Source organism: Gymnoscopelus microlampas (assembly GCF_963454915.1).
Source record: "Gymnoscopelus microlampas genome assembly, chromosome: 2".
Taxonomy (NCBI): domain Eukaryota; kingdom Metazoa; phylum Chordata; class Actinopteri; order Myctophiformes; family Myctophidae; genus Gymnoscopelus; species Gymnoscopelus microlampas.
Genome location: NC_139939.1, coordinates 35,895,245 through 35,922,565, shown reverse-complemented (window position 1 = coordinate 35,922,565; position 27,321 = coordinate 35,895,245). Strand labels below are relative to the sequence as shown.

Genomic DNA, 27,321 nt, shown 5'->3' with positions numbered 1-27,321 from the left:
GCGTCACTGGATTCCTTGAATTCTCACTCTCCATATACTGTAGGCCCCGGACACATGTGCCAGATTGGAAGTTTGTGTTTTCTTCAAAACATACTTTTTTCTCCTACTCCTACAGACTTTGTCCAAAACTCACAGAAACTGGTACACATTATCTCTGGGGTCATGTGATCAAGATGAATAAGTTAGATTCTTCAGATATTCCAAGTGGCTGTGACTGCCTTCCAAAGTTTGTGGGCCTTGGGTAAGCAACTCGGCCTGGTGGAGACCTGTGCTCCGAGAAGCCCACTTTTCTAGTATCACACGTACATTTACGCTGGCTTCTTCAGTTTTGCAGATGTACCATTAATATTGAGTTTTTTAGTCACTTCAGTACTTTACCTGTTTAGATTTTACTAGCTAGTCTAGAAATATCTGAGGTGTTCATGACATGGACAGGTGACTCCTCTGTCTAAATTATAGACAGAATCTTATGAGTAAAATAATAATGTGGCTAGCACATTTGATTTATGTTAGCCCAGGGCTGTTATGAAACAAGTTACTGTAAATGAGCGTGAGAGAATAATTCAGTGAAACAAATCAACCATGACACCTTTGGCTCCATGAACTCCTTTGTTGGACTGATGCCATTATGTTGCAACTTGTAGGCCTATTGTGAGAGTATAGCTAATATGATCATTGTCACCCAACATGCCAGGCTACACTGCTGGACTAATATCTATGTAAAAAATAAAGTCCTACACATGTAAACCCAGAGCATCACTGACTCAGGCAGGAAAGAACCTGAGTCTAAATTAGCCTGGAATCCAGACTGATTCGCTCCATATCAGTCTGGATCCCAGGCTAAGAATAAATAACCCCCTGAGGTTCTTATGTAGCTCATGTGACTTATATCTACCCCGCCCCCGCCCGTCCACCATTATTTACTGCATACTTTTCTGATTACAGTAACTTGAAACAGATCATATCTTGAACTTCATACTTCATGCTTGGCATCAGAAACCTTCAGTGTGTGTGTGTGTGTGTGTGTGTGTGTGTGTGTGTGTGTGTGTGTGTGTGTGTGTGTGTGTGTGTGTGCGTGCGTGCGTGCGTGCGTGCGTGCGTGCGTGCGTGCGTGCGTGCGTGCGTGCGTGCGTGCGTGCGTGCGTGCGTGTCACTGTGGTATGCGATGTGAGTCATCATCGACAAAGAAAAAGATGGGGACAAGATGGGTGATGTCATAAAAACTGAGAGCCTCTTTATTGCTTTCATATGGGTGTTCACAGTGTGGAATGCAGATGTCATTGCACTTCTTCTCCTCGTCTCTCTGGGGGGGGGTGTCACCCCGTTATGCTCCCCGTGCCACGTGCCACAGCTCAGTCTGTAGAGGTGGTGGTGGTGGAAGAGGACAATACCTTGCCGTCCTCCACTTCCTGTGTGACGATGACCACCTTTGAGGTTCTGGTGCTGGAGCTGGTGCTGGAACTGGAGAAACTGTAGTGAAATAGGGGGTGGGGGGGATACTGTCAGAGTTGTACCTAACCTATGACAGGGTGATTCGACTCAAAGAATGTCATAAAGTTGTCAAAACACTGCTTTTTAATCTCTGTCAGAACTGAGATGTTGGGACATTCTGAATAGTTTTGTGTTTAGAGTTTCAGGTCTCAGACTTTACAGTTAAGCCTGGTTTATGCTTCATCGGATGACAGTGTCACTCGTCTAAAATCACTCTGCATGCCACACTGTCATGTGGCGAAGCACTAATTAGCTTTTACTCTTTCCTGTCATTTTAACTCTCCTTTCCCTCCATCCCATCCTATCCCACCTTCCATTCATCCCCCATCTCTCTTGTTTTTTTCTTCCTTTCCCCCTCCCTTTCTCCCTTTGCCCTTACATCCCTCTCCACCACTCCTTCCTTACCTGCCCTCCCCATCCATCAGTCTCCTGTACTCTCCGATCTCCATCTCCAGCCTGGTCTTGAGGTCCAGCAGCTGTCTGTACTCTTGTCCCTGGCGGTCCATGTCGTTGCGGAGGTGCCCTAACTGTTCCTCCATGCTGTTCACCTGATTCTGGAGCCCTTGGAGCTGCATGGAGTAGCGGCCTTCAGTTTCTGCCAGTGTGCCCTCCATGGACGCTTTCTGGTGGTGCAGAGTAAAACAGGAGGAGAGATAAGAGATACGAGAGAGCTAAGACAAATCACTTTTCGACATTGTTTCACTTCCTTGTATTAGTGCTAGTGTCTACAGCTATCCCATTGTCAGTCTCACTCTCAACAAAGAAAGCACTACTGTAACTGTACCAGATTAGTAAGTAAAAGCTTTGATTTGCAAATTAATTCTATTGCTAAGGTTATCTTTATGATATTCAAAGTGAATCTAATAAAGTGGAATATTACGAGTACTCTTATAGTAAAAACCTTGTCCAAAAAATGAATTGTCTGGGTCTAACCATGCTGAGCTGTGACTGCAGTTCAATCTCCAGGCCTTGTAGTGTGCGGCGGATTTCGGTCACTTCTGACTTGGAGGTCTGGAGGACCTCTGTGTGGACAGCCACCTCCTTATTGATATTTTCTACCTGTGGAGAAAACATGAGTGAATTCAGTATAACCAGACCATGGCGAATCTTCTTTGAAAATATGACTTTCTTATGGTTACATCTCCACAAGGCCTAACAGCATAACCGCATCCTCTGGATTATGCACGATGCAAATCTATGGCTATACCCTCGACCATCCTCATGATAGGATTTTTCCCCAGCCGACTCCAGTTCTTACCTTGGCCTGGTGCCATTGCTCCAGCTTTTTCTGGTTCTTGGCGGCCTCAGCCTCGTACTGTTCTCTGATCTCAGCCATGACCAGGGACAGATCCTGTTGCGGAGAGGCGTCCACCTCAACGTTGATCTGACCACTCATCTGAGTCCTCAGAGCTGCCAGCTCCTATATTGGAAAACAGGACAGTGTTTGGTGAGTGATGGGATCATACAGCTGGGACATTTCAAGCTCACTAAAGAGAATAGAAGTGAAAGACTTCTATTCCCATGACATTCTTTGACACTGCAATGATACAACCATTGAGACCCAACCACTTTGGTTTGGGTTCCTGTTATCTTCACCCACCTCTTCGTGGTTTTTCTTGAGGAAGATGAGCTCCTCCCTCAGGCCCTCGATCTGCATCTCCAGGTCTGACCGGGCGAGGGTCAGCTCGTCCAGCAGCCTCTTCAGCCCAGCAATGTCTGACTCCACTGACTGACGCATGGCCAGCTCATTTTCATACCTGGTATAAGAGAAAGAAGGGAGCAATAAGCAATCAGAGTAAACCTCCAACACACCAAGGCCTGCTCAACCCTCCAGGAAGATGTAACCCATTAAGACCGGGAAAGCATCCGTCATTTTAGATTTTAATCACTTTAACCATTATTTGGCTATTCAAAAATAGCCGATATACTGATCTGCTACATATATATAGATCTGCTATATTTGAAAAATCATGAAAATGTTTGCAAATCTTTTAAAGCAAACATTTGTAACTAAAATCTTTGCTTCTGGGAGTCCCTGGAACGAAATATTTTGAGATGGGGGTCCACGGCCAAATGCATATCCTTTTGGGGGTCCTTGACATGAAACAGTTTGAGAACCACTGATATCATAGCAACATAAGTGTGAAAACTGTTGGGATTTAGAAGACATTTGTAGAATCGGCCTCAGGTCTTAATGGGTTAAAGTCATTTGTGTGACAATTTACACGTTTATAAAATAAACGTGTAAATTGATGAATTGTAAATGACACTGTACTTGAACATTATTCTTGTACATTTCTGTATCTACAAGTACTCCGTACAGATACTGTGTTTAAAGGTCTATGCGTTGGATGTTGTGAAGTGAACAGGTCAGGACTACCATGGCATGGAAAAAAATCCCAAGTTTGGGGAAATGCTTACTTGGTTCTGAAGTCATCTGCAGCCAGTTTTGCATTGTCGATGGCCAGATAGATGCCTGCGTTGCCGGTGGTGACATCCTGAATCTGATGAAGAAATGGAAAATGAAAGATGCGGGTGAGAAAGCAGGCACAACCTTTCCCTAATGACACATACTAAATTATATATAATTGCTTCACACTGCAAAGTGACAGTCATTACTGACCACAGTGTCAGCTGTACTTCACACTCCTATAGCACCTTTCACAATCACTCACACGTTGCCTAGAGTGCAATGCAACATGATTACATTGCATTACGCATAACGCACACTCTTAGGACCAAACCGGTGCACTGAGTTTTATGCATATATTTAAAAGAGCTACAGCGTGTCATCACATGAAAAGGTCACATATAATATATAAAATATGCAGTGCTCAATGGATTATTCACATTTTGCATTAATGAATGCAGGATAGATTGATAGAAAGCACTGCATGCTTTGAAGTAATCATTGACACATGATAAAATGGTCAAATTGCATTCTACCATAGAATATTAGCCAAGACATTGCAAAGCAAAAATGATACCTTATCACACCCAGTTCAGTTATGATGTAGATCGTGTGACGTCATACCTTTCCCTGCAAGTCTGCGATAGTTACTTCGAAGGCTGAGTTGTCACGGGCATTGGGGGACGTCTTACTCTCCAGGAACTGCCTGATCTTCAGCTCCAACTCTGTATTGGCCTTCTCCAGGGTGCGCACCTTGTCCAGGTACGTCTCCAGGCGGACGTTGAGGTTCTGCATGGTGGCCTTCTCGTTGGTTCCAGTGTGCATGTCCATACCACCATCAGCCATGCCGTAGCCACCAAAGCCGCCACCTCCACCTCCACCTCCACCCATGCCAAAACGTCCACCTGCAGAGCCGCCGGATGAGGAGGTGGAGATGCGCGTTCCGTAGCCTCCTGAACCTCCGTACACACTGCTTGCACGGCCGGCCATGATGCGACCACCGCCTCCACCGCCACCCATGGACGTGTAACCTCCACCGCCACCCATGGACATGCGAGAGCCGCCACTCATGCTGCTGCCGAGCCGCATGGAGCCACCGCCGCCGGAGCTGTGCATGTAGGACATAGACATTATTGTGTGAGACAGAGAGAGAGGGAGGAAGGAGCTCTGGTTCTGGCCTTTCTACCCTGGAGACGTGCACAGCTCTGTCTCTGTTGCCCTTATATACATGCAACAAGGTAGGTGGTGCATGGTGGAGAGAGGCAAGGGGAGGGGAGGGGACAGGACGGGAGGGGAGGATGAAGGAGAGGCAATGAAGGGAGGAGAGATAGGCTGCTGTGATGGGTATAGAGGTGGAGAGGCCCACAAGGGAGGAGGGGTGGTTCACAGTGGCTGAGTGTTGTGGAGCCGTACACAAGGCAGGTGGAGGGGTGGAGGGGTGGATGAGGGAGAGGTGGAGTATAGAAGGACTGGGAAGGGCTCTTCATGGAGTAGTGGTGAGAGGGGTGGGGTAGGTGGAGTTGGGTGTGTGTGTGTGTGTGTGTGTGTGTGTGTGTGTGTGTGTGTGTGTGTGTGTGTGTGTGTGTGTGTGTGTGTGTGTGTGTGTGTGTTTGTGTTGGGGGGGGTAAGAGGAGAAGGGGGAGGAGAGAACGATGGATATCTATTTCTAATTGGGGCAGGGCTCCTCCACCCACTGCTCTGCCTCTCGTTCAGAGGTGCAGTGGGGGTGAAAGGAATTGAGAAAGTGTGCACGTTGGGAAAATAGATAACTTCACCTTAAATGCCCCCTTAACACTAAACTAAACTAAGCTAAGCTAAACTAAAATAAACTAAACTAAAGATGCATCAAATAATCAAGGCAACGCTTTCTTTACTCTCACACCCCTGGCGTCTCTTTGAAAGAGACACGCCTGTTACTGTTAATAGCCTCCGGTACTATAAGTCAAGCAGTCAAGTCAGACAATGTCCTGACAGGTGAGCTATTTGTACTCAATTGCGGCCATAATTATTGAGCAAGGCTGACATGCAGTGTGTGTGTGTGTGTGTGTGTGTGTGTGTGTGTGTGTGTGTGTGTGTGTGTGTGTGTGTGTGTGTGTGTGTGTGTGTGTGTGTGTGTGTGTGTGTGTGTGTGTGTGTGTGTGTGTGTGTGTGTGTTGTGCTGCCCTGACAACCACCTGGAGATACTGTACAATTGAAACAGTAAGGTACAGCATGATCTCTCGGTTGACGCTCTGCCAACTCACATTCCTCCCCACACGAATCACTCTGTCTTTTATTTCACACTCAGTCATCTTTCAGGTCATCTCCCATTCTTCTGTTGGGTACAGTGGGTATCGTTTCACTTGATGGATGGTTTCTGTCTTGCAGAACGTGTGTATATTGCATTCTCCTTTGGTTTGCCGTAGAATAGTAACCATACTCTAGAAAATAAACCTACACCGAAAATAAACGTGGAAGTTTGCCTAAAATGGCAAAGACGAAGTCACAAAGACGAAAACGTGACCCTCCAGCGCATGTTCCTGCATGTATGACGTTCAATCAGTGGTAACCGCACAATCACTTTATGACCCAACTGGCTTCGTTCAAGCCTGGGCATTGTGACGCTTGGATAGCTCACTACAGATGTGATTGCTTCTGCTCCCTATTTTTCTCCTGGCATCATCCTACTTTGGCATTGGCACATGCATGAACGAGAACAAGCTCTCTCTTGTTTGCCTCTTTTCCTTTTTACCAGAGTACTTCTGTAAGGCTTTTTATGATGTCCCTGAGGGTTTACAAACGTTAGGTTTGTACGTTTTGTATGTGGAAAAGCTGACTTGCTTTCATTTAAATGTCGAGGCATTTAGACAATGCCATGTTCTCCATATGTTAATGAAAGGAACAATTGTTGCATTATTGTGACGTTTTGCAGAGAGATTTTAAACAACTATTACTATATCATATAGTTTGACTGAAAATACATTTCTGCACGCACACACACACACCGCACAACGCACGTGCAGGCAAGCACGCACGCACGCATACAATTGATTGTGAGATGGACCACATACACGTGCATGCAGTGTACACACACACACACACACACACACACACACACACACACACACACACACACACACACACACACACACACACACACACACACACACACACACACACACACACACACACACACACAGCTTTGAATCATACAAACCAGATGATGCACTCACTCCTCAAAAGTCATGTGTAGCTTCCTTTCATGCTGAGTTTGCAGGCTTTCATCACGCCTGTGCTAACTAGCCATAAATTATGCCCAGGATGTTGATTGGTTTGCACTGCAGCACCATGGCCTCTCACCAGGACACTAACAGTTTGAGTTATTTTTACCTCTATGGGAACGTACATTTTCACACTTGCACATCAGTCTAGCAGTTGTATTTCCCACCTATTTTATGCATGATATGCACACTTATGCAAGTTTCTGAAATGTTTAAAACCCATTATTAGTTGATTTATCATGATATGATGCTAACTGGAATAAGTGCAATGGATGATGCTTAAAAATGCAAATGCTGCAAAAACCTACCATAGTCTTTCTCCTGCTGTGTCTCAAGATAAAAATCAGGACAAATAAAACGAGTTAAAGGAACTCTTTGTCTCAGAACAAGTCAAATATTTACCCTTTAGAGTCGCCATGATCAGGCGTGTGTGTGTGTGTGTGTGTGTGTGTGTGTGTGTGTGTGTGTGTGTGTGTGTGTGTGTGTGTGTGTGTGTGTGTGTGTGTGTGTGTGTGTGTGTGTGTGTGTGTGTGTGTGTGTGTGTGTGTGTGTGTGTGTGTGTGTGACTGTGTGACTGTGTGTGTGTGTGTGTGTGTGTGTGTGTGCGCGCGCGCGCGTGTGTGCGTACGTTTGTGTTGTGTGTGAGTATACATGCATAAGTGTGTATAACAAAACTTAATAGATTTACCATAGTACACTACTCTTGTTGGTATTAGAAAACCAGTTAGAAAGCAGGATTCAGATGTTCAGATCAATTGTATCTGGGCGTGGGCCCTAGCTTGCAAGTGAACCACAAAGGTTTTTAGGGTGACACATGTTGGTTTAGTTTATTTATACAATGTCAATCGGCTTCAATATTTTTTCAAAAAGGCGCAGCCTTTGACAGTCATGTCACTGTGTGAGAGGTTTCTGACACCCATATGACTCCCATTCTGAGCATGAGAGATGATTGCACAAGGCCCAAGGGAGCTCATCTGTTTGGCAAGTGGCAACGGCTTGGCTTGGCAAAGGTTTCAATCACTTTTACTGTTGGTCAAAATGTTGACACATCTTTTTGTCAGACGTGTTTACTAAGGGCTTTCAGTTAAGTTTGGCTTAGTTAAAACATTTTGGATCAAAAGTGGTCTGCCTGATGAAGGCTGACTGAGCAGAAACCTCGTTGACCTTTTTCTGTATATGTGCATGTGAAGGCACCACAACTATGGTAACCTCTCCCGGATAAAATGTATTTGCATGTATGTATGTATGTATGTATGTATGTATGTATGTATGTATGTATGTATGTATGTATGTATGTATGTATGTATGTATGTATGTATGTATGTATGTATGTATGTATGTATGTATGTATGTATGTATGTATGTATGTATGTATGTATGTATGTATGTATGTATGTATATGCATGAATGTACTATTACTACTAGGTACATACAGTATATATGTGTGCATGATTTGAACTGACAGAAAATATTTTACTTGCACAAATGTCCAGGAAGGAGCTCAACTTCTTGCTTCCAGATTATTTCACAGGCAAGCAAGGCTTTACCTGCATTGCAAGCTAGCCAGAGGGGCCTAAGAATCCTAAACTACTTTCCATCTCCTAGAGCTGAAACATCTGCACAGTAACTCTGTAGCAGAGTTACAGCTGGGTTTCAAAAGTTATCTGTACAATGTTCAAATCAATCCTACAACTAAATGGTAACGAGTGAAGTGATGAATAGTTCATAGATTAGTATCTGTTCAGTGTAGTTGTGCCAATCCCAAAAGTGACTAGAGCAACCACTATCTTCACATTCTATAAGTTTGTAAATTATGTAACAAGGTGCAACAACACAGCAAAAGCTGTCCTTCATTTAATTTAGTCAAATACAAACGAAAACCTCCAGCAACAGGATGAGACGTTTTCACTTGTGTCGCAACATTTGCACATTTCAAAACAGTTGACATTGATTTATACAATCGCAGAACAAGTGGATAAGCCTATTGACTCATTTATCAAGCTGCATTAAAATCCTGCCTGCTGAAAAAACATGTGTAGGTAGTTCAGTAGCATGGTCGATGCCTGAACATGAAAATATCCTAAACATCCACGTAGGCACATAATGAATGGCTTAATTTAAAAAAAAATGTGTTGACTGTTTCATAAAATACCACTGATGATAGATTTGCTGTTACACTGCTACTGTTTCATTGAAAGGTTATAGTGGTATGCTATGACTCTGAAGTTTGAACCATCCAATGCTTGAGGCAGTCAGTTAAAATGGCATGATTTACTATGGGAAACCACATCAACTCTTCTACAGTAATGGTGTAGTTTGTCAGATTTAGTTTTAATATTTCATCTTCAGTGGACAATGGGTCAATCTGCATGGAACACTCTCATCAAGCTAAATGTTTCAGGGTAGCTATTGCTTGAGGTTAAATAATGCGTTACAGAATACAGTAGCTGTTTGTCCTTTTCTGCAACAGTAAATGGAATACTTTTTTGGAATGCAATTTGAGAGAGTTTAGGTTTCGACTGAGTTGTTTGATTGACAGTGGTAGCTGTGCATTACGTGATTTGTCCTTGACAACAACAATGTGCTGAGAGTTGAGTGTCCCATCCCATGGAGGAGTGAAAAGGCAGATAAGGTGTGTCACCGTTTCCAGGTGCAAATTAAGCTAAGCTACAATATGACAAGTACTACATACTTGTGAACACCTTGTGCATATTCATTATTAATCGACGTAAATAACACATATGTACACATAGGCCTACTGTACGTGCATATGTAAAGCTACATCATGCATTATGGATGGATCAAAAGCACTTTCAATTAGAAGAAAATGAATAAAGGCTTTGTTCAGAATAGTTTATGGTTGATTGTATTTAATCGTGGCTGAGTGATTTGACATGGTGTCTTGTGAGTAGAAGGATCACAGGATGAGATTCCCACAACAGCCAATGTGTAGCCTACATCAATGGCCATTATTTGGGTTGCACAAGACATGGAACCCCTGCTTACCCCTGAGTGTAAACCACTCAGCAACACTTAAATCCAAATATCAAATAAAACCACATCCTGCATTTAAACTGTGCAAGGAAATACGGCATGGCTTTATTGTGAAGGAATGCATCTTTTAGAAGTCATGTTCAATACCCACATGACCAATGCATTCAACAATTGCCATGTATCGTCTTGAGTGAGATACTGAACTGAATTGCAGAAGTATTTCCTAAATAAACAAAAAACGTATCCTTCAGTTACAGTTTCTGCAGAAACTGCTTAGGATTTTATTGTCAAGATACACAGCATTGTTCTAACATACTTCACATCCATTATGTGGGGGGGAAAAAAATACTGAAATTGCTTCATTAATCTATTTGAAAAACGAAATCTGCCCTTGTTTCTTAATAATAATAAAAAAAATCACACCCTGTGTGAAGGTAGCGGCGCCTTTGAATACATTATGTCATCGATATGTGTTTATAATGTGTTTATAGCCATGTGTCATGTGAAGCTTGACCAATCACTTTGTTGACGGGTCTGACCAATCAGAGCGTCGACGACAGATAAAGTTAAATTGAGGATCTAACTTTAAATAACTTACCTAGAAGGAGACTTTAGCCAAATAAAAATATATACAAAAAAAACCATGAGGAAATAAAAAATAAACCTTGACATCATAGTGATGTCATGAATAGTCCCCTTGCCTGACAAATCACAACCTTGACGGGCCTGACCAATCAGAACCTTGACGGGCCTGACCAATCAGAACCTTGACGGGCCTGACCAATCAGAACCTTAACGGACTCTTGGATTCTCGATCGTCTCTATCAAACCATTCTGTCATAACGGATGACTGGGTCCCGAACTCAGACTTTCTATACATTCACCCTTCATCTGTTCTTGTATCTTTCTCTTTCTATTCGTCATATTAACTTTAAATAACTTACCTAGACGGAGACTTTAGCCAAATGAATAATAAGATGAAGTCATTGTCATCGTTTATATAGACATCGAATTCTATATTCATGACATCATAGTGATGTCATGAATAGTGACCAATCACAACTTTGGCGCACCTGACCAATCAGAACGTTGACGCACCTGACCAATCAGAACGTTGACGCACCTGACCAATCAGAACGTTGACGCAAAAGCCAGGCATAGAGGGCTAATATCCGCTCTATACCTAAAGGTATAGAGCGGCTAGCGCCGCTAAAAAACTATACTGCATATATTTGACTAATTAGTTTTACTCATACTCATGCCAGAGATAATTTGGATAGAGTAGGAGTCAATCATAACTTTCATAAGAATGAACCTGATACGGTTTACCTGGGTGTGTACGACTGTACAGTAGGTAGTATGAGAAGTGTTGCTATTGCTGATGATGCTGATGACGCACCCTGTTCCTCTCTCTTTCTCTCTATTGTATCTCTTTCTTCCTCTCTGACTCATCTCCATCTCCAACCTCCCCCCCTCTCTCTCTCTCTCTCTCTCTCTCTCTCTCTCTTGAGATTCGCACTGCCTTTTTCTGTGGAATTTCCTAACCTCCAACTTCCCAGTAAATGACAACATTGACGCGTCATCATAGATCACCAGGTGCACTGTTTCTCAACAAAAACAAATCACAAAAGAAATATCTTAACTTTCCTACATTACTAAATGCATGGTCAGGGACCACATGCAATACCTTCAAGGACCACCAGTGGTCCACGGACCACCAGTTGAAAACCCCATGAGAGACTACCTCAGTGGGTGCAATGGCATTAATAACACCTGCAATTATGAAGGTGAAATGATCATCCTCATTGACTGAGACACAAGAGAGAGTGGATCAGAAAGCTTGAATGTATATTCAATATATCACTGGTGTTTTCAGTGATATGCCATTTTGCGATGACCTATTTTTAAACATTTTGTGCATGGAGATAGTACTTTCAAAGAAAACACAGGAATGATTGGACAGCGCAACATAAGTCACCACAACCTTAAAAATGTTCAGACCCTTGGAGATGATTAAGTCCACAGTGTGCCCCTTGTTGTGAGTTGGCTCCATCACATGCTGAGTGAGTCCACAGTTAAGAACACAGTTCTTTAGCCCCTTTGTCATGGGGGATGTCAAAATGGATACAAAAATTACGAACAATGATAGCATAGTCAAAATAAATACAGATATTCGCCTGACAGATAGACAGCAGTCCTGTCCTCAAAAGTCATCAAAACAGTTATATATTTAAGAACATAGCTCAAGAGGAGCATATCAACTGAAGAGTCATATTTTATTATGAACTATTGCACTTATGTACACTGAGGGTAATATCTCTCTCTCTCTCTCTCTCTCTCTCTCTCTCTCTCTCTCTCTCTCTCTCTCTCTCTCTCTCTCTCTCTCTCTCTCTCTCTCTCTCTCTCTCCTTCTATCTCCTCTCTCTCTTGCATTTCTCCATATCTCTTGTTTAACTCTCTCCAGCCATTTTCTCTTTCCACACCCCTCTCTCCCTTCTTCCTGTCTTTCTCTCTACTCTGATACTATCACCTCAGGCTCTCTGCCACGCCCTTCTATTCTCTGTATTTCCTCTGTGATTCAGGCTCAGACTGGTTTGTGCAGTGACTGGTTATGTCCTGCAGCTACCAGCCACACCCTTATACCTTCCATAATTCATAGAATGAGTTTGTTTCACAGACAGTCGAAAACAAGTAGAAAAAGTTGTTTGTGAAAAAATGAAAGAAAGAAAGTAAAATACTCTTTGGAGTCGAGGATTAAATACATACAGTATGCAAAGAGAAGTTAAGTAAAAAAATGCAAAAGCCTTTATTAGATCATGGTTGACACCTACATGTTTTATTGCTCTGTTGCTCTGTTAACTTTATGGCTTTATAATTGTTGTTTTGTATAGCACCTTGTAACTATGTTTTGAAAGGTGCTTTATAAATGAAGTTTACTTACTACTTACAACAAACAGTACAGTATGTCTTTTCGCCGGAATGCTTTTGAACTTTTTCCCTTGGGAGTCACTTGGGATTTTCGTCTTACTTTTGTTTTACAGTAGTGAAGTTAACTGGACAGTATTCAATTATTTGTTCATTTTTAAAAAACATTTCAATGAATGACAAGTAACATGCATAAACGCTGCCAGCAAAGACTTTTTGACAGCAATTTCTGTTGCTCCCCCATCTTTTACTGCTGCTGTACAAAAGTATAATTCAACCCATATTACTCTACTGCTCTTTCATCACTGCTTCACTTCACTTCATCACTATTGCAATGCCCATATATGGCAACGTGATGCCATTCAGATCGCACAGGTTCTGTAAAACTGCTCATCTGATCGACTTACTTCACAGCCTTGGTTCCTCAGCAGTATACCCACCAAGTTTGAAGTTGATTGGATAAACAGTTCTTAAGATATGGACAGACATACATACTGTTCACGCAGAGATTCCTGACATTTATAGATGTTAACTGACTCCAATAAGAACAAACATATCTATATTATTATACATATTGCCTCCAAAATCATGTGTCTTCTTCTCCTCCCCAACCTCTGAGCAAAACCATCACAAGTATATGTACAGTTACAGTAAGTAAGTAGCCTTGGGAAACAACGGTTCCCCAGCCATGTGGCCCATAGGGCAGGAGCCTATTTCCTGTTTCTGTAGCGTGTGTGAGGCGGTGCATCAGCACATCCCCCACCCATGATGTACAAGTACACCATCTGGACATGCTATGTTGGAGGGACTTACCCCCAATGCAGCCCTTGACGCTGAGTGCCAAGCAGGGAGGCATTGTAATAAAAAATAATAATAACATTTTACCCACTCTAACCACAAGGCCACTGAGCTGGTCTATCACAAGTAGTGGCAACACATTTTCCTCTTGGTGCTTCCTATAGTGCTTCCCTGTCTTCTATGGTGCTTCCTATGGCACTATCCTGTCTTCTATGATGCTTCCCTGTCTTCTATGGTGCTTCCCTGTCTTCTATGGTGCTTCCTATGGTGCTTTCCAATCTTAAAGTGGCGAGGATGAGGTGAGTCCGAGTCGGCTAAGACTTTGATATTTTATTGGGTTTCAAAAACAAATATAAGAATGGAATTACCATTCACTGAGGTAATTGATGACAAATCGGTCATTGTGTTGACATATCCGCAACATCCCCAGTTCATATTCTACCCTGGGGACCTGTGTTGGCATGTCCTCATCCTTTCCTCTCCTTTATTTCCTGTCTCTCCTGTCTTTTCTGTCTCTCTCTACTGTACTTTTCCAAATATGACAAATAAAGATAATCTTTTTCTATATAATTAGGACATGAATTATGTAATGATACCAACAGTACAGTGTGACACTGTATCGTTATTCCAGTTGTAAATAGTACTTTAAATTAAATGCCACATTTCAGGCTATAGATAGAAAACACGTGTGACAGTGTGGCCTACACCAGTCTGTAATACTTATTACAGAGGGAGTCTGTTGGGCGCACTATTCTTCTTTAAGTGTGATGACTTCTGCTTTGTACAATTAGGCATGAAGTTTGACACTTGCGGGGTAAATTTGACGTGAGGTTTGTAATTTGTCAATCATTTTTAAATGCCTTGGGTTCAGGTGAGGATCTCAAAGGATGAAAGTCTGCGAATATGGCACAGAGGCATACAAGCTATTTTACACTGATCACATCTCTTAGGTCCTTTTTAGGACACTTGAGTTAATCTAAGTTAATTTGATGTTCATTGCTATAGGGTTCCTGCATTATGTTTAAGCCTGCACTATTATCAAAATGTACTTGAGCAAAACATTGAGCTCCTACTGTACGTACAGTACCTGTACTCATTCACTACAGCTGGAACAGTGGAGGATCAATGTGTGAACAGTACATCATGTGCATGGCATGTGCCCCACCCAGTTGCACTCTTTCTCTATTTGTACAATGTGGTTCCTAGATGGTGAGCTGAGCAGAGCATTACTGTGTCCAAAACTGTCCATCTGTCTGTCTGACTGTCCAAGACTACTCTTGCAAACTACACCTGGGCCGATCGGAAAACAGAAAACATCAGAAATCCACTGATCAGCCTTGCCCAAATCTGGAGTTCCACACTGACGTCATCGACATGTCATCAGAGATCCACAGGGAAGAATTATTGTCTCCGCCAGGCCGAAGGCATGGCGAGAGAGTATGTTTTACTCCCTGTCCGTCCGTCCGTCCGTCCGTCCGTCCGTCCGTCCGTCCGTCCGTCCATGTGTCCGTCCGTCCTTCTGTCTGTGACCAGCTAATCTCCGCCACCGTTGGCCCGGTCGCTGTGAGACTGTGCACATACACTCCCTGGATGCCTCAGATCAGCCTGTCATATCAGCCTGTCATAGCGCCACCATGAGGCCGACTTTTGCAAAACACATTTTTGGTTATTACTCCTACAGCTTTTGTCCAAAAAGCACGCAAATCAGTACATAGTATCTCTATAGTCATGTGATCAACACGGATCTGTCCGATTTTCCAGATTCCATCCTGATTGGCTAAGATTGGCTCCCAAAGTTTGCAGGATTGCTCAGTTTTGAACACAATGCCTCAAATCATGAACGCAGCTTGCGATTTCCGTGAAATTTCACACGCACATTCCCACTAGGCCGAGGAAGAAATGCCACCCTTTTCAGATTGGCCTGTTATAGCGCCACCAGCAGGTCTGCCCCTCCTAATCATGCATGCAGTGTCCGATTGCAGTGAAAGGCCTAACATTGGCCTATTATAGCGCCACCAGGAGGCCAAAATAACGTACCTGACCTGGAGGAGACCTGTGCTCCAAGGAGCACTTTTTCTAGTTAGACCCTGTTTTGTTTTTGCTTATTATAGAAAACTCAAATATAAGCCAAAGATAATTCCTGTGTAGCTTTAACACTATTAAATCTTTATAAATTGTGCAAAAGCTCTGGGGGGTGGGGTGACCGGGTGGTGTAGCCATAGAGCTGAAACACACAGAGGCCTGTGTTCAATTCCTGCCAATGCCGTTTTGGCCTGGCGCTTCAATTAGAACTAGCAACTCTTACTGATAGGTTGGGGCACCTGTTCAGTGGGGAGGGGATCTGTGGGAGATATTGTGGACCTCCATGTGCGTTACGCAATGGACTGTTAAGTGAAAAGAAGTGGCTGGCGAGCACCCTCCCCATCCAACAGGTTGGCAGCAAGGGGGACTGTTAGTAGACATGGTTGAAATCAGCAAATGACTACAGTACATTGTGGAGAGAAAACAACAAAGGGAGGAGAGCCTAATAAATCCACTTGACTAGCCTACACTTGACATGAGAGTTAAATAAACACAGCAGAACTGCCTACAGCTGCAGAATCATACTTGGGTGTGACTGATTACTTTTAACTTTCCCTGTAACGATAAGCCATTTCATTCAGCAAAACCCCAAAGGAGTGGCTTTTGGGAAGTCAATCTTTTTTCTTTTTTTAAAAAGCACCATGTCTTGGCTTGTACTGTAGCCTATGTCACTTGATATATTAACACTCACTCCACCCTGCAGTGATGCATTTGTCAGTATGTAAAGACAGATTTTCACACCGGAGAACATTCAACGAAATACCATAAACGTATGTAACACTAAAAACACTGTAGCCAAAGGAAACACTATATGTCTTTTATAAAGTATATTGAGTATGCATAATATGAATGATCTAGAGTTTATCTGCAATGTACAGTATGTGGTGGGTAGTGAGCCTGAACTTTATGGTAAAGGCCAGTGCTTTGCTTGTGGTCCTGTGTTGGATTAAACAACTCAGTGGTGGTCAGTAAGCCAAGTTTCCTAATGTCACTTATGCAACAGCAATCTGTTTTCACTCAGGAAATATTAGATCATCTTGTTCTCAAAGTGGAGCCAGGCACCACTGTTGGGAGAGTGATGGTAAGACACAGGTGACCCCTGCTGGTCTTAATAGTAATACACACATACACACATACTGTAAAGTTACATCTGGACAGAAAATGCACCCAGAACACCAAAATGGTGATTAGGTATTTAAAGAAATAAAACAAAATAAAAGGAGAAGAATCACCTATGGTCAGCACCATCTTGTCACCCCCCCCCCACACACACACACACACACACACACACACACACACACACACACACACACACACACACACACACACACACACACACACACACAGATACAGTAGTAGAGTGTGTTGTGAATCAATATTTAATTATGATTTTCCAGCATGACGTATCGCAAAAGATGAATATCCTGTTCAGTAGGAAAAGACCCCATCAGCAAAAAATTGATGCATATAAAAGTATATACATGTTATGTGCTAGCACATGTGCACACCTCAGTCTATAGTGTTTCTTGGCTTGTGTGTTCACTAATACTTTTGTCCTGTGTTTAGTGTCTATCCTGCCTTGCTGGCTCTGCTGCCCTGGTCTGGCTAGACACCTGTCACTCACCTGGGAGTGCTCTGGCTGCCCCTCCCTTTTCCCAGCTGTGCTTCATGTGTGATTAGGGCGTAGGCTATAAGAGGAGCTGTTGCCAGCTCACATTATCTCCCCAGCACCCCAGCAGAGCACACCTGTATATTTGATCTCTTGCATTTGTTTATTTGTAGTTCTTTATTTCAGTTCCAATGGGCTGGTTGTAAGTATTGTTTGTTATGATTTTCGTTACTGGTTAGTTTAGTTTTAGTATATGTTTTGGTAGTTTATGGGAGTCTGGTGAGGCGATGGGCACATAGTGCCTGGCTCACCAGACTCCCCACTTTTTAGTTTGGCCAGCCCATTACTACTTTTGTTTGGTTAGGACATTTATTTAGGTCTTTGTTTTGGTTAATGTTTTATACCTCTACCCTCCTGGTATATTTATTGACATGGTTTCTCACAAGAACCCTTTGCACATGTTTTTTCTGAATATAAAATACATTTCATTGCAATTGAGACCTGATTTTTGTCCTATTATTATGTTATGGTCACTGGTGTTCGAGCCAAGTGTAGTGGCCGTAACAATAGAGCGTGCCAAAATTCCTGAAAGGGGCGTCAACAAGTGTCTTTAGGTAGTGGCGGACATCTTTGAGGGGTAAAAACCAGGTTGACTTAACATTGCCCAATGCCACGCCCAATGCCAACGCCCCCCGTGGTGACGACGCGTTGGCACGCTCAATACAGTACTTGCTGTAAGTAAAGCAATGACATAACAATGGATTTTAGTTATCTAACAATGTGGCAGACAGTTAAGGTGGGTTTCTTTATTACTAGATACTCCTTACTGCAAAAATGTATTGATTGTATGGTACATAATAACCTAAAACTGTATCTGATACAGGTACCTATATTACAAAATTGTATAATATTATTGCACAAACGTCCACAAGTTGCACATGTGTTTTGTATTCCTTAAACTGTTTATACAGTACATTTCTTGGAAACTCAGTTTGTAATGTTGATAATAGTCTAATCTAAGTCAAATACATTTTTTGGTACAAAACTCCATATAATGACATAGAATTGTCATAATGTTTGCTAGATTGATTTTTGTCGTTATCATTTATTCAACCTGCTTCCCTTGCTAGTTGCAAGCTAGCACGAGAAGCAGAACTAACATAACACAAATGTCAAGGCATCCCTTTAAGTTACAAAAGTGCATTTTACAGTTTGATGATTTATAGATTGCCAAATTCAAATTGCATTGCAGATGGTTGGATAGAAGGTGCAGTCATCCGACTCCTGTCGTCACTGGATTACATGGTCATTGGTCACTCAATCTGCATCACTTTGATGTCCTCTGTGGAGGACACAACCTGTCCATCCTCTAGGTTCTCCACAATGGTGGTGGTGACCACTCTCCGCTCAACATGGGGCTTTTCCGCTGTAGACAAACAAACATACAGTACATCCTTGTTTAGATTATTTTTTGAGGAATTGCTGTCTTACGGGAAAGTACAGCGCAGTTTGGATGAGTAGAGAGAGGGTTAGCCAAACGACACAGGTCATGAGTCAGAATATGTATGGATGTATGGATATATGTATGGATATATGGATGTATGGATGTATGGATGTATGGATGTATGGATGTATGGACGGACAGGTGGATGGATGGACGGACAGGTGGATGGACGGATGGATGCATACAGGACAGTTACATGAACATTCTATTCATCTATTCATCATTCTATAACTTATAAATGAACACATTTCTTGTCATGCTTACCTTCAATCACCTCCTCTTTTATCTCCACAACTCTGTGGAAAAACACAACGCAACAGCTGTCTAATCAGCAAAATACTAAACAAAAGAAATTAATACATCACTTCAAACCAGCGACCCGTGTCCTCCCCCTCCCCGGTTCTCACTTGGTATGCACCAGTTCTCCATCCAGCAGTCTGCGGTACTCTGCAATCTCCTGCTCCAGCCTCATGTTGATGTCTGCAAGGATCTTTTTGTCTGTGTCCTGCTGCTTTCTGCTGTCAGTCAGCTGATGCAGCTCAGACTCCAGAGTGTTGATGGAGAGCTGCAACTGGCTGATCTGAGAGCTGTAATGACCACCCACATCGTCCAGGCTCTGCTCCAAGTACGATTTCTACAGGGTTTGTAGCGCAAGTAGGGAAAATAGTTGTGGAGTAGCAGAAAGTGTAGTAGAAGGTGTAGTAATAGGTGAGTAGAAAATAGAATAGGTGTAGAGTAGAATAGAATAGAATAGATCTTTAATTTATATACCACAAAGGAGCAGGTAGAATACATTTTCAAAATGTTCAGTATATATACACTTCCACCAGGGGGTATAGTCTGATTGCCTTTGTGTTCTTCTTTTTCTTCAGGTGGATGAGACAGTGTAAGCAGAGGAAAAGCATAATACACCGTAGATGCAGCATGTGTGGAAGGGGACATAATAGTACAGTGCAATAGATACCAGTCTACAATATACAAATACAAGATAGATGCAGGAGCTATGCATTCCACGTTGCATCCACAGTGGTTCCCACAGGGTAATGTACCTTGGACAGCAGGGCCTGTAGTTCTATCCACAGACTCTGGTGGATTGTCTTCCGGTCAGAGAGCTCTGTCTGAGATGTCTTCACATCTGTGGTGCAGGTGGAGATGGTGGTCTGTGTCACCTCCACCTTTCACAGACACACACACATACACATACACACGCACATGCACACGCACACGCACACATTCATATAAATATATACAAACACACTGTTAGAGGATGTTTTGCATGTTTTTATACATTTGCGTCTAAATTTTCGATCAAGTAATTGTTTCAATCAAAGTTCTCAAGGAGCAAACGCACACCAGTGAGTCCTGTTAGAGGTGCCTGCTGGCCAACGGCAGAGACACTCAAATCAAAGAAAAGTCGCCGCACACTTTCATAGCTCTCAATGCACAACTTTATTAGGACTAGAGAACGATAAAGAAGAAAAAAACGATCCAACGTTTCGGACAGCAAGGCTGCCTTCTTTCATCCACACCCACTCTGTTGTGTTATTGTTCAGATCAGTCACCTAATGCATGTCCTTCATAGAGACATTATTACCACTGCTCACCGTGCCTTTCTGAGAAAAACGCACACACACACACACACACACACACACACACACACACACACACCGGAACATGCATGTGTGCCTCCACACACATGAACACAGTGCAAACCCGTCCAACATACATGGATACCATAACAAGTAGTTGTGGAGTAGCAGAAAGTATAGTAGAAGGTGTAGAAATAGGTGAGTAGAAAATGAGGCGAATAGAATAGAATAGATCTTTCATTGCTATACCACAAAGGGGCAGGTAGAATACTTTTCTTCAGGTGGATGAGACAGTGTAAGCGGAGGAAAAGCTTACACCTTTGATGCAGCGTGTGTGAAAGGGGACATAATAGCACAGTGCAATAGATAGTCTACAGTCTACAATATACAAATAGATAGATGTATGCATGTGAGAGCGCCATAATTAATTTAGTCTTGTACAGCCCCTTATACAGTAGTAGACACAAGTATGTGCAGTCAAAGACACGCACACACACACACACACACACACACACACACACACACACACACACACACACACACACACACACACACACACACACACACGAACATGCATGTGTGCCTCCACACACATAAACACAGTGCAAGCCCGTCCCACATACATAGATACCATAACAAGAGAATAATTGCTCTGTTGTTGATGCCCATCTCACCTGAGTCTGGAACCATCGCTCGAGTTCCCTAAGGTTCTTCTGGACTATGGTCTCATACTGCTGTCTCATCTCAGAGATCACCTGGGCCAGGTCAGAGGACCCAGCACAGTCCACTTCCACATTCACAACACCATGTTGTGTCCGCAGCGAAAGCCTCTCCTGCAACAAGGCAAGAGAGGGGTTCATTTGATAGAGTTCTATTAGAGGTCACATATTTTGGTCACTTTGGTTCCTTGAAATACGGTCAGGGGGGGAAAAATGCTTTATTGTGATGCACAACACTTTACAGTCTGTTTTTTTTGCATTCATAATGTGAGTTTTTCCTCTGAAAACTGCTGTAATTGGTGAATTTAAGTGATTAGAATGATTATTCACTACATGTCTTGGCGAAATGAACCACCCAAACCAAGAGATGGCGCCACAGTGTTTGACAAAGCAGGAGTTGAACTGGGGCTTTAGGCTTCTTGCATCCCCTAGTGGCAAGTCTTATACTGTGGTCCAACTTGATAGATCCAATGTATAAAAGATAATAATAATAATAATAATAAGTGTAATAATAATAATAATAATAATGATTTGTATTGTTATTATTATATAAAAGCAATGATTATGTATGTACTGTACTACGTAGTAGACAGACAGACAGACAGACAGACAGACAGACAGACAGACAGATAGACAGATTCACCTGTTCATGGTTTCTCTTGATATCGATCAGATCCTCTCTTAGACCCTCGATCTGGGTCTCCAGGTGACTGCGGGCCAGAGTCATACTGTCCCGGGCACTCCGCAGGGTGGTAATGTCTGCCTCCACTATCATACGCATGTTCACCTCTGTGTCATACCTACATTAGAGAAATGTAAGGGACGGTTGTAGGTAAAGTGAGCACTAGTAAAATCATGCTGTTGTGTTGTGAGTGAGTGCTTCTCTCAGTATTTATACAGCATGATATCTAAACCCCCTCATAACCTGTGAACTTTAAAACATGTCCGTAATTCCTGCTGTTTGTGTTTATATTATCCTTTTTATTATCCGGGTGTCCTTTTTTTTTTTACTTAATGGGTTCCCAGATTGGAACAAATTCAACATTTAAACCGGTTTATTCATGTTGATCTGTTTGATCATGAAAATAAGTAAATAATAAATGTATCGCCTGACTGCTTCCTCTATATCTGTATGATTTATCTAATAAGGAAAAATGTGTACAAAACAATTAAAACCTATATTATAATTACCGTGTAATAGAGCAAAAAATATCACCCTACTTATTCTTGAAGTCATGAGCAGCCAGTTTGGCACTGTCCACCTGCAGGATGATGGAGTGCTGCTCCAAAAACCTTCTCCGGATCTGGGTAAGGGAAGAAAAATACTAATAATCCACATGATACATGAACAGCTTTTCAAAATGTAAAAACAAACTATGATATGTTGACATATGTGCTTTTAAAAAATAAATTTCAGACTGTATTCACTACATTTTTTAGGTTTTCTCATTTTAGAGATCTATCTGACTCTGTCAGTCCCTCTGTCCACCTCTCCATCTGCCTTCTGTATCATATTTTTATTCATATATTTCAACTCAAGTCAAATATCACTAGGCAAGGAAACCCATCTGTAAGCCAGTGGTAAGTAGCCATGCCTCTGACGACTATAGTGACATGAGGCACATAGGCATTATACTGTACAAGGAATGAGTTTAATTCATATAATTATCTATAGTAGTTGCCCAATTGGTCTCTGGGTGTTACGCCTGTAGGGTCTGAAGCCACAGTAGTTATATATGAGCATCCATCAGTGGATTACTGTCATGTCATTCTACTGTATGTAACCTGTCACATTCCCCAAAAATCATCATGTATAGGTATAATGTATTGGTATGTTGGAGGAGCAGTTCTATTTGCTTTCCTTAACCACTTAAACCCGTATACTTCGTTGACCGGAGTCTCCCAGGCCAGGGGTGTCTAGTAGGTATGTCCCTGCCTTCTTCCTCCTCTACAGCCATCTCTTTGCCTAAAATAGCCGAGCTACAAGCTCGCAACGCGCTGCGCCGCATTGTGAGTTGTAGATGTATTTTTGCAGAATGTCCGCCCCATTGTAGGAATGCTAGGGTGCATGTGGTTAACCATTATTAATGTGATGGCTTAAAAAAAAAAAGAACACAAAAAAAAGAACTAGAAAAAGTGCTCCTCAGAGCACAGGTCTCCACCAGGTCAGGTAGGTTATTGTGGGGCAGAAATGTTAATGGAATATAAAGAATCGGACAGATCCATCTTGATCACATGACTATAGAGATAATGTGTACCGGTTTGCGTGATGTTTGGACAAAATCTGTAGAAGTAATACAAAAAAATAGTTTTGCAAAGAATCGGCCTGCTGATGGTGCTATAATAGGGCAATGTTAAAAGGGTGTGAGTAGTGCGAATGAGACATTTTATTCAAAAAGGAGCACTCCTGCAAACTTTGGAAGACAATCTTAGCCAGGATTGTAACAGAGAGGACCTCTGTTACAAATATTGCACATGTATTTTAACCCGGAGTTGAGTTAATTGCACAGCATATAGACGGATATCCGCGCGACGTCATCACAGAGCAGAATGCGCAATCTGCGCATGCTCGGGGGAAACGAATTGTTGCGCCGTTCACTCTGTTGTTATGTTCGGGAGTTAGATAGCCATAATTCTGCTATTATAGGCATAATAGGCATAATGCTGCTATTATATACAAACAGATCCAACTTCCGACAAATCATTTTTATTGAGTAAACAAGGTATTACAAACTGCATAATTTAATCTACTTTCATTAAACCCGGTGAAGATCATTTCTTTTATGAATGGACATTTGACCAGAGCTGCTGCGGGTAATGGCGCCCTCTATAGGCTTCCCCCTCCTCTGCGTGGTCATATCCTCTCATGTTTACTAACAGGAAACCTGTCTATTGGCACTTTAGTAATTTGCACAGCGTATTTTGCACAGTCATTATTTTATTGTTGAATACATTCGATTTGTTTCCTGTGTGACTGAGATGGCCACTCAGCCAACAAGTTCCACCTGGGGAGACTAAAGTGTGACAATCATGATGGGCAGGTGTAATGTGTGTAATAAGTGCAATAGAGACTAGGTACAATATGGTTGAGGTGCAATGTAAGTTTTATTGTTGAGGTCTGATTGAATGCCTAACAATTGCCTGTGTGTTTCAGCAAGATTGGGCTGGACCATATTAGGATAGCTGGGGGGGGTTATGATGTGCTGGTGTGAGTGGTAAATTATGTTGTAGTGTAAAGAAGGAATTATTGAATAACCTGTGTAGTTAATGAGACTTGTCATACTTGTGTTTTAAGGCTATTTATATTCATGTATTTATTGTATGTTTAGTTAGGTATTTATTATATGTTTTAGAAACACCCCTATGACTGGTGCAGTAAAATGGTATAGTCCAGATTCATTAGCTCCAGCTGGCTATAAAAGGCTGCTGTCATTTCACAAAAGCAGAGATGAGGGTGAGAAGCCAAATGCTACCACATCTGGGTGTTTTCTCCTAAATGTCTGTCATGTTTTGTGAATAAATACACCTACGGGTTAAACCCTACTCCAGGCCTCTGTACTGATTCCAGCCGCTAAGACGGGCATCCAAAAATGTGTTTTAAAAAATCAGCCTCCAGGTGGCGTTATAACCGGCCGGTCTGAAAAAATTGGGACAGAGGTTCTGCTCTGGCATCCAGGGAGTGTGCGTGCACATGCAGTTTGCTGGGAACAATGGTGCTGGACATTAGCTGGTCACAAACACACACACGCGCGGACACGTGCGGACACACGGACATACGGACACACGCAGACATACGGACATACGGACACGGACACACGGACACGGACACACACACACGGACACGGACACACACGGACACACACACAGACAGAAGGACAGGGTGCAAAACATATCTCTGCGAGTCTGCCAAGCCTTCAGCCTGGCAGAGACAAAAAAAATCACACCCAGTGTGAGTAAGCGGTGCCTACTCTGATGAGTGTGTGCTGTCATTCAGGCGGTACAAATCTATTTGATGTGTGGGCGCTGGAATTCAGACCCACACATCTACTCTATTTGATGTGTGGGTGCTGGTATTGAGTCGGTACTGAAAGAGTATTTATACTCTTTTTTATCAACTTTTAAGTATTTTTTCTCATTTTAACTATGTTTAAGTATTTGTATTCATTTTAACTATGTTTAAGAATATTTACTCATTTTAACAACCTTTAAGTATTTGTACTACTTTTAACTATGTTTAAGAATATTTACTCATTTTAACAACCTTTAAGTATTTTTACTTATTTGAAGTACTACTGAGTATTTTTACTCAATTTAAGTACTGTTAAGCATTGTTACTCAATGTATTTACTTTAAAGTATTTTTAATCACTTTATTTCCTGTAAAGTATTTTTACACATTTTTACAACTTTTAAGTATTTTTACTCTTTTTATCAACTTTTAAGTAAGTTTACTATTTTTTTCAACTTTTAAGTATTTTTACCATTTGTGTGTGTGTGTGTGTGTGTGTGTGTGTGGTGCGTGCGTGTGCGTGTGCGTGTGCGTGTGCGTGTGTGTGTGTGTGTGTGTGTGTGTGTGTGTGTGTGCACGCACGCACATGTGCAGTGCTGGCTCTCACGTGTGCAATGCTGGCTTGTGTGTATGTGTGTGTGTGTGTCTATAAGTGGCGCATGTGTTGAAATGGTGCGCCTTGCAGGACCGCATGTTACCTGTGTGTGTGTGTGTGTGTGTGCCTTGGGGTGCTCTCTTCTCATAGTGCTCTTTGATCTTCTGCTCCAGGCTCCCATTGGCTGCCTCCAAATTGCGCACCTGCATTCTCAAAGACAGTGACAAGTTAAATCCCATTTAATACATTCATGGTTCATTGCCATGATGATCCCTCTAGATCTCAAAGTGATAGGCAAGCGATTAACCTCAGACAGTGGCTGGGCTGGGTTGGGTATGCTACGTTTCAACAGGTTATTTTTGTTTCTTTATTTTACCCATTAAGATTATAAATAATGTATAGGAACAAATTCAATGGCAGTCCAATGGCCATTTTGTTAAACTGATTCAAAAGTTTAGAAATGACCAACATATAGCCTAGGCATAGGTATCTGATAGCTCTGGTCCATAGTAGAGAGCTCCTTCTAACGCTATGGACTGGACCAGAGCTACAGTAGGTAGCCTATCTGACTACAATTTTACGCACTAAACATTGGGCTAAATAAAACAAAATGTCTGGATAGAGTCACTATCACACAGTGTGCCTTAAATCAAAAAAGCATTTAAACTCCTTAATGGTTATTAGCCTACCTTCTCCAGGTATGAGGCCAGGCGGTCGTTGAGATTCTGCATGTTTAATTTCTCATAACCACACAGCAGAGCGCCATCGCTGAATGATGATGGAGCCCGGGAGAACATGGAGATGTACCCCACCGCGCCCCCGTAGATGCTGCCGGGCGCACGGCTGGTGGCCGTGCGGGACATGGTGCCACCTCCACCGGGCGCGCTGCTGCTGCTCCAGCTGCGAGTGCTGTAGCTACGAGTGATGGAGACAGACATGGCTGTGAGAGTGTGAACACACCTTCGAGGTTTGGAGACGATGAGATCTGACAGACAGGTTGGGTTGCCGACCTGCTGTGTCAACGGACGTTTTATAGAGCGCCAGGTAGAGCCAGACAGGGAAGGCGTCACCACTCATGGGGACCAAATATATGTTTGGTATGAAGATAATGGTTTACTCCGCTGCTATACCGTCGGCGACTCAAAAGACTTCAAAGCTATCTGACAGGTTGTACATCTAGTATGGCGACTTAGTATAGGATTAAAATTGAAGCATAATAATTCATAGTTAAGCCTGCTTAATAATAGCTACTTTTCCAAATCAATCATTCTTTCACAGGGACATTCACATGTCTATTCTTGTGTGTGCTATTTTTTTCTCCCACATGTGGGACACAT

General features: G+C 42.4%; 2 protein-coding genes across 2 annotated transcripts; both read right to left on the bottom strand.

Annotated features, from left to right (window-relative positions):
- Window positions 1-1,209: 1,209 nt before the first annotated feature.
- krt15 (keratin 15) lies at window positions 1,210-5,110 on the bottom strand. Its single transcript, XM_084044923.1, has 7 exons — window positions 4,526-5,110; window positions 3,913-3,995; window positions 3,092-3,248; window positions 2,750-2,911; window positions 2,425-2,550; window positions 1,897-2,114; window positions 1,210-1,470 (listed from the first exon to the last, which is right to left on the bottom strand). Exons 1-7 carry the CDS (start codon window positions 5,030-5,032, stop codon window positions 1,353-1,355), a joined length of 1,371 nt encoding a protein of 456 aa, XP_083901049.1. The 5' UTR covers window positions 5,033-5,110; the 3' UTR covers window positions 1,210-1,352.
- A 13,185-nt stretch (window positions 5,111-18,295) lies between these two features.
- Window positions 18,296-27,049, bottom strand: LOC311055125 (keratin, type I cytoskeletal 19-like). The gene is made up of 9 exons (XM_084071227.1): window positions 26,674-27,049; window positions 26,068-26,187; window positions 22,603-22,685; window positions 22,025-22,181; window positions 21,337-21,495; window positions 20,123-20,248; window positions 19,481-19,707; window positions 19,338-19,369; window positions 18,296-18,995 (listed from the first exon to the last, which is right to left on the bottom strand). The coding sequence occupies exons 1-9, from the start codon at window positions 26,920-26,922 to the stop codon at window positions 18,883-18,885; spliced, it is 1,266 nt and encodes a 421-aa protein (XP_083927353.1). The 5' UTR covers window positions 26,923-27,049; the 3' UTR covers window positions 18,296-18,882.
- Window positions 27,050-27,321: the final 272 nt, after the last annotated feature.

Excerpts from the sequence above, each read along its gene's own strand:
- krt15 (XM_084044923.1), bottom strand. The coding sequence starts at position 5,032 with ATGTCTATGTCCTACATGCACAGCTCCGGCGGCGGTGGCTCCATGCGG. Across the intron at positions 2,912-3,091 it reads TCAAGAAAAACCACGAAGAG|GAGCTGGCAGCTCTGAGGAC; the intron begins GTGGGTGAAGAT and ends TTTCCAATATAG. Across the intron at positions 2,551-2,749 it reads AGCAATGGCACCAGGCCAAG|GTAGAAAATATCAATAAGGA; the intron begins GTAAGAACTGGA and ends TTTTCTCCACAG.
- LOC311055125 (XM_084071227.1), bottom strand. The coding sequence starts at position 26,922 with ATGTCTGTCTCCATCACTCGTAGCTACAGCACTCGCAGCTGGAGCAGC. Across the intron at positions 22,686-26,067 it reads GTAACATGCGGTCCTGCAAG|ATCCGGAGAAGGTTTTTGGA; the intron begins GCGCACCATTTC and ends TCCCTTACCCAG. Across the intron at positions 18,996-19,337 it reads AAAAGAGGAGGTGATTGAAG|CGGAAAAGCCCCATGTTGAG; the intron begins GTAAGCATGACA and ends GTTTGTCTACAG.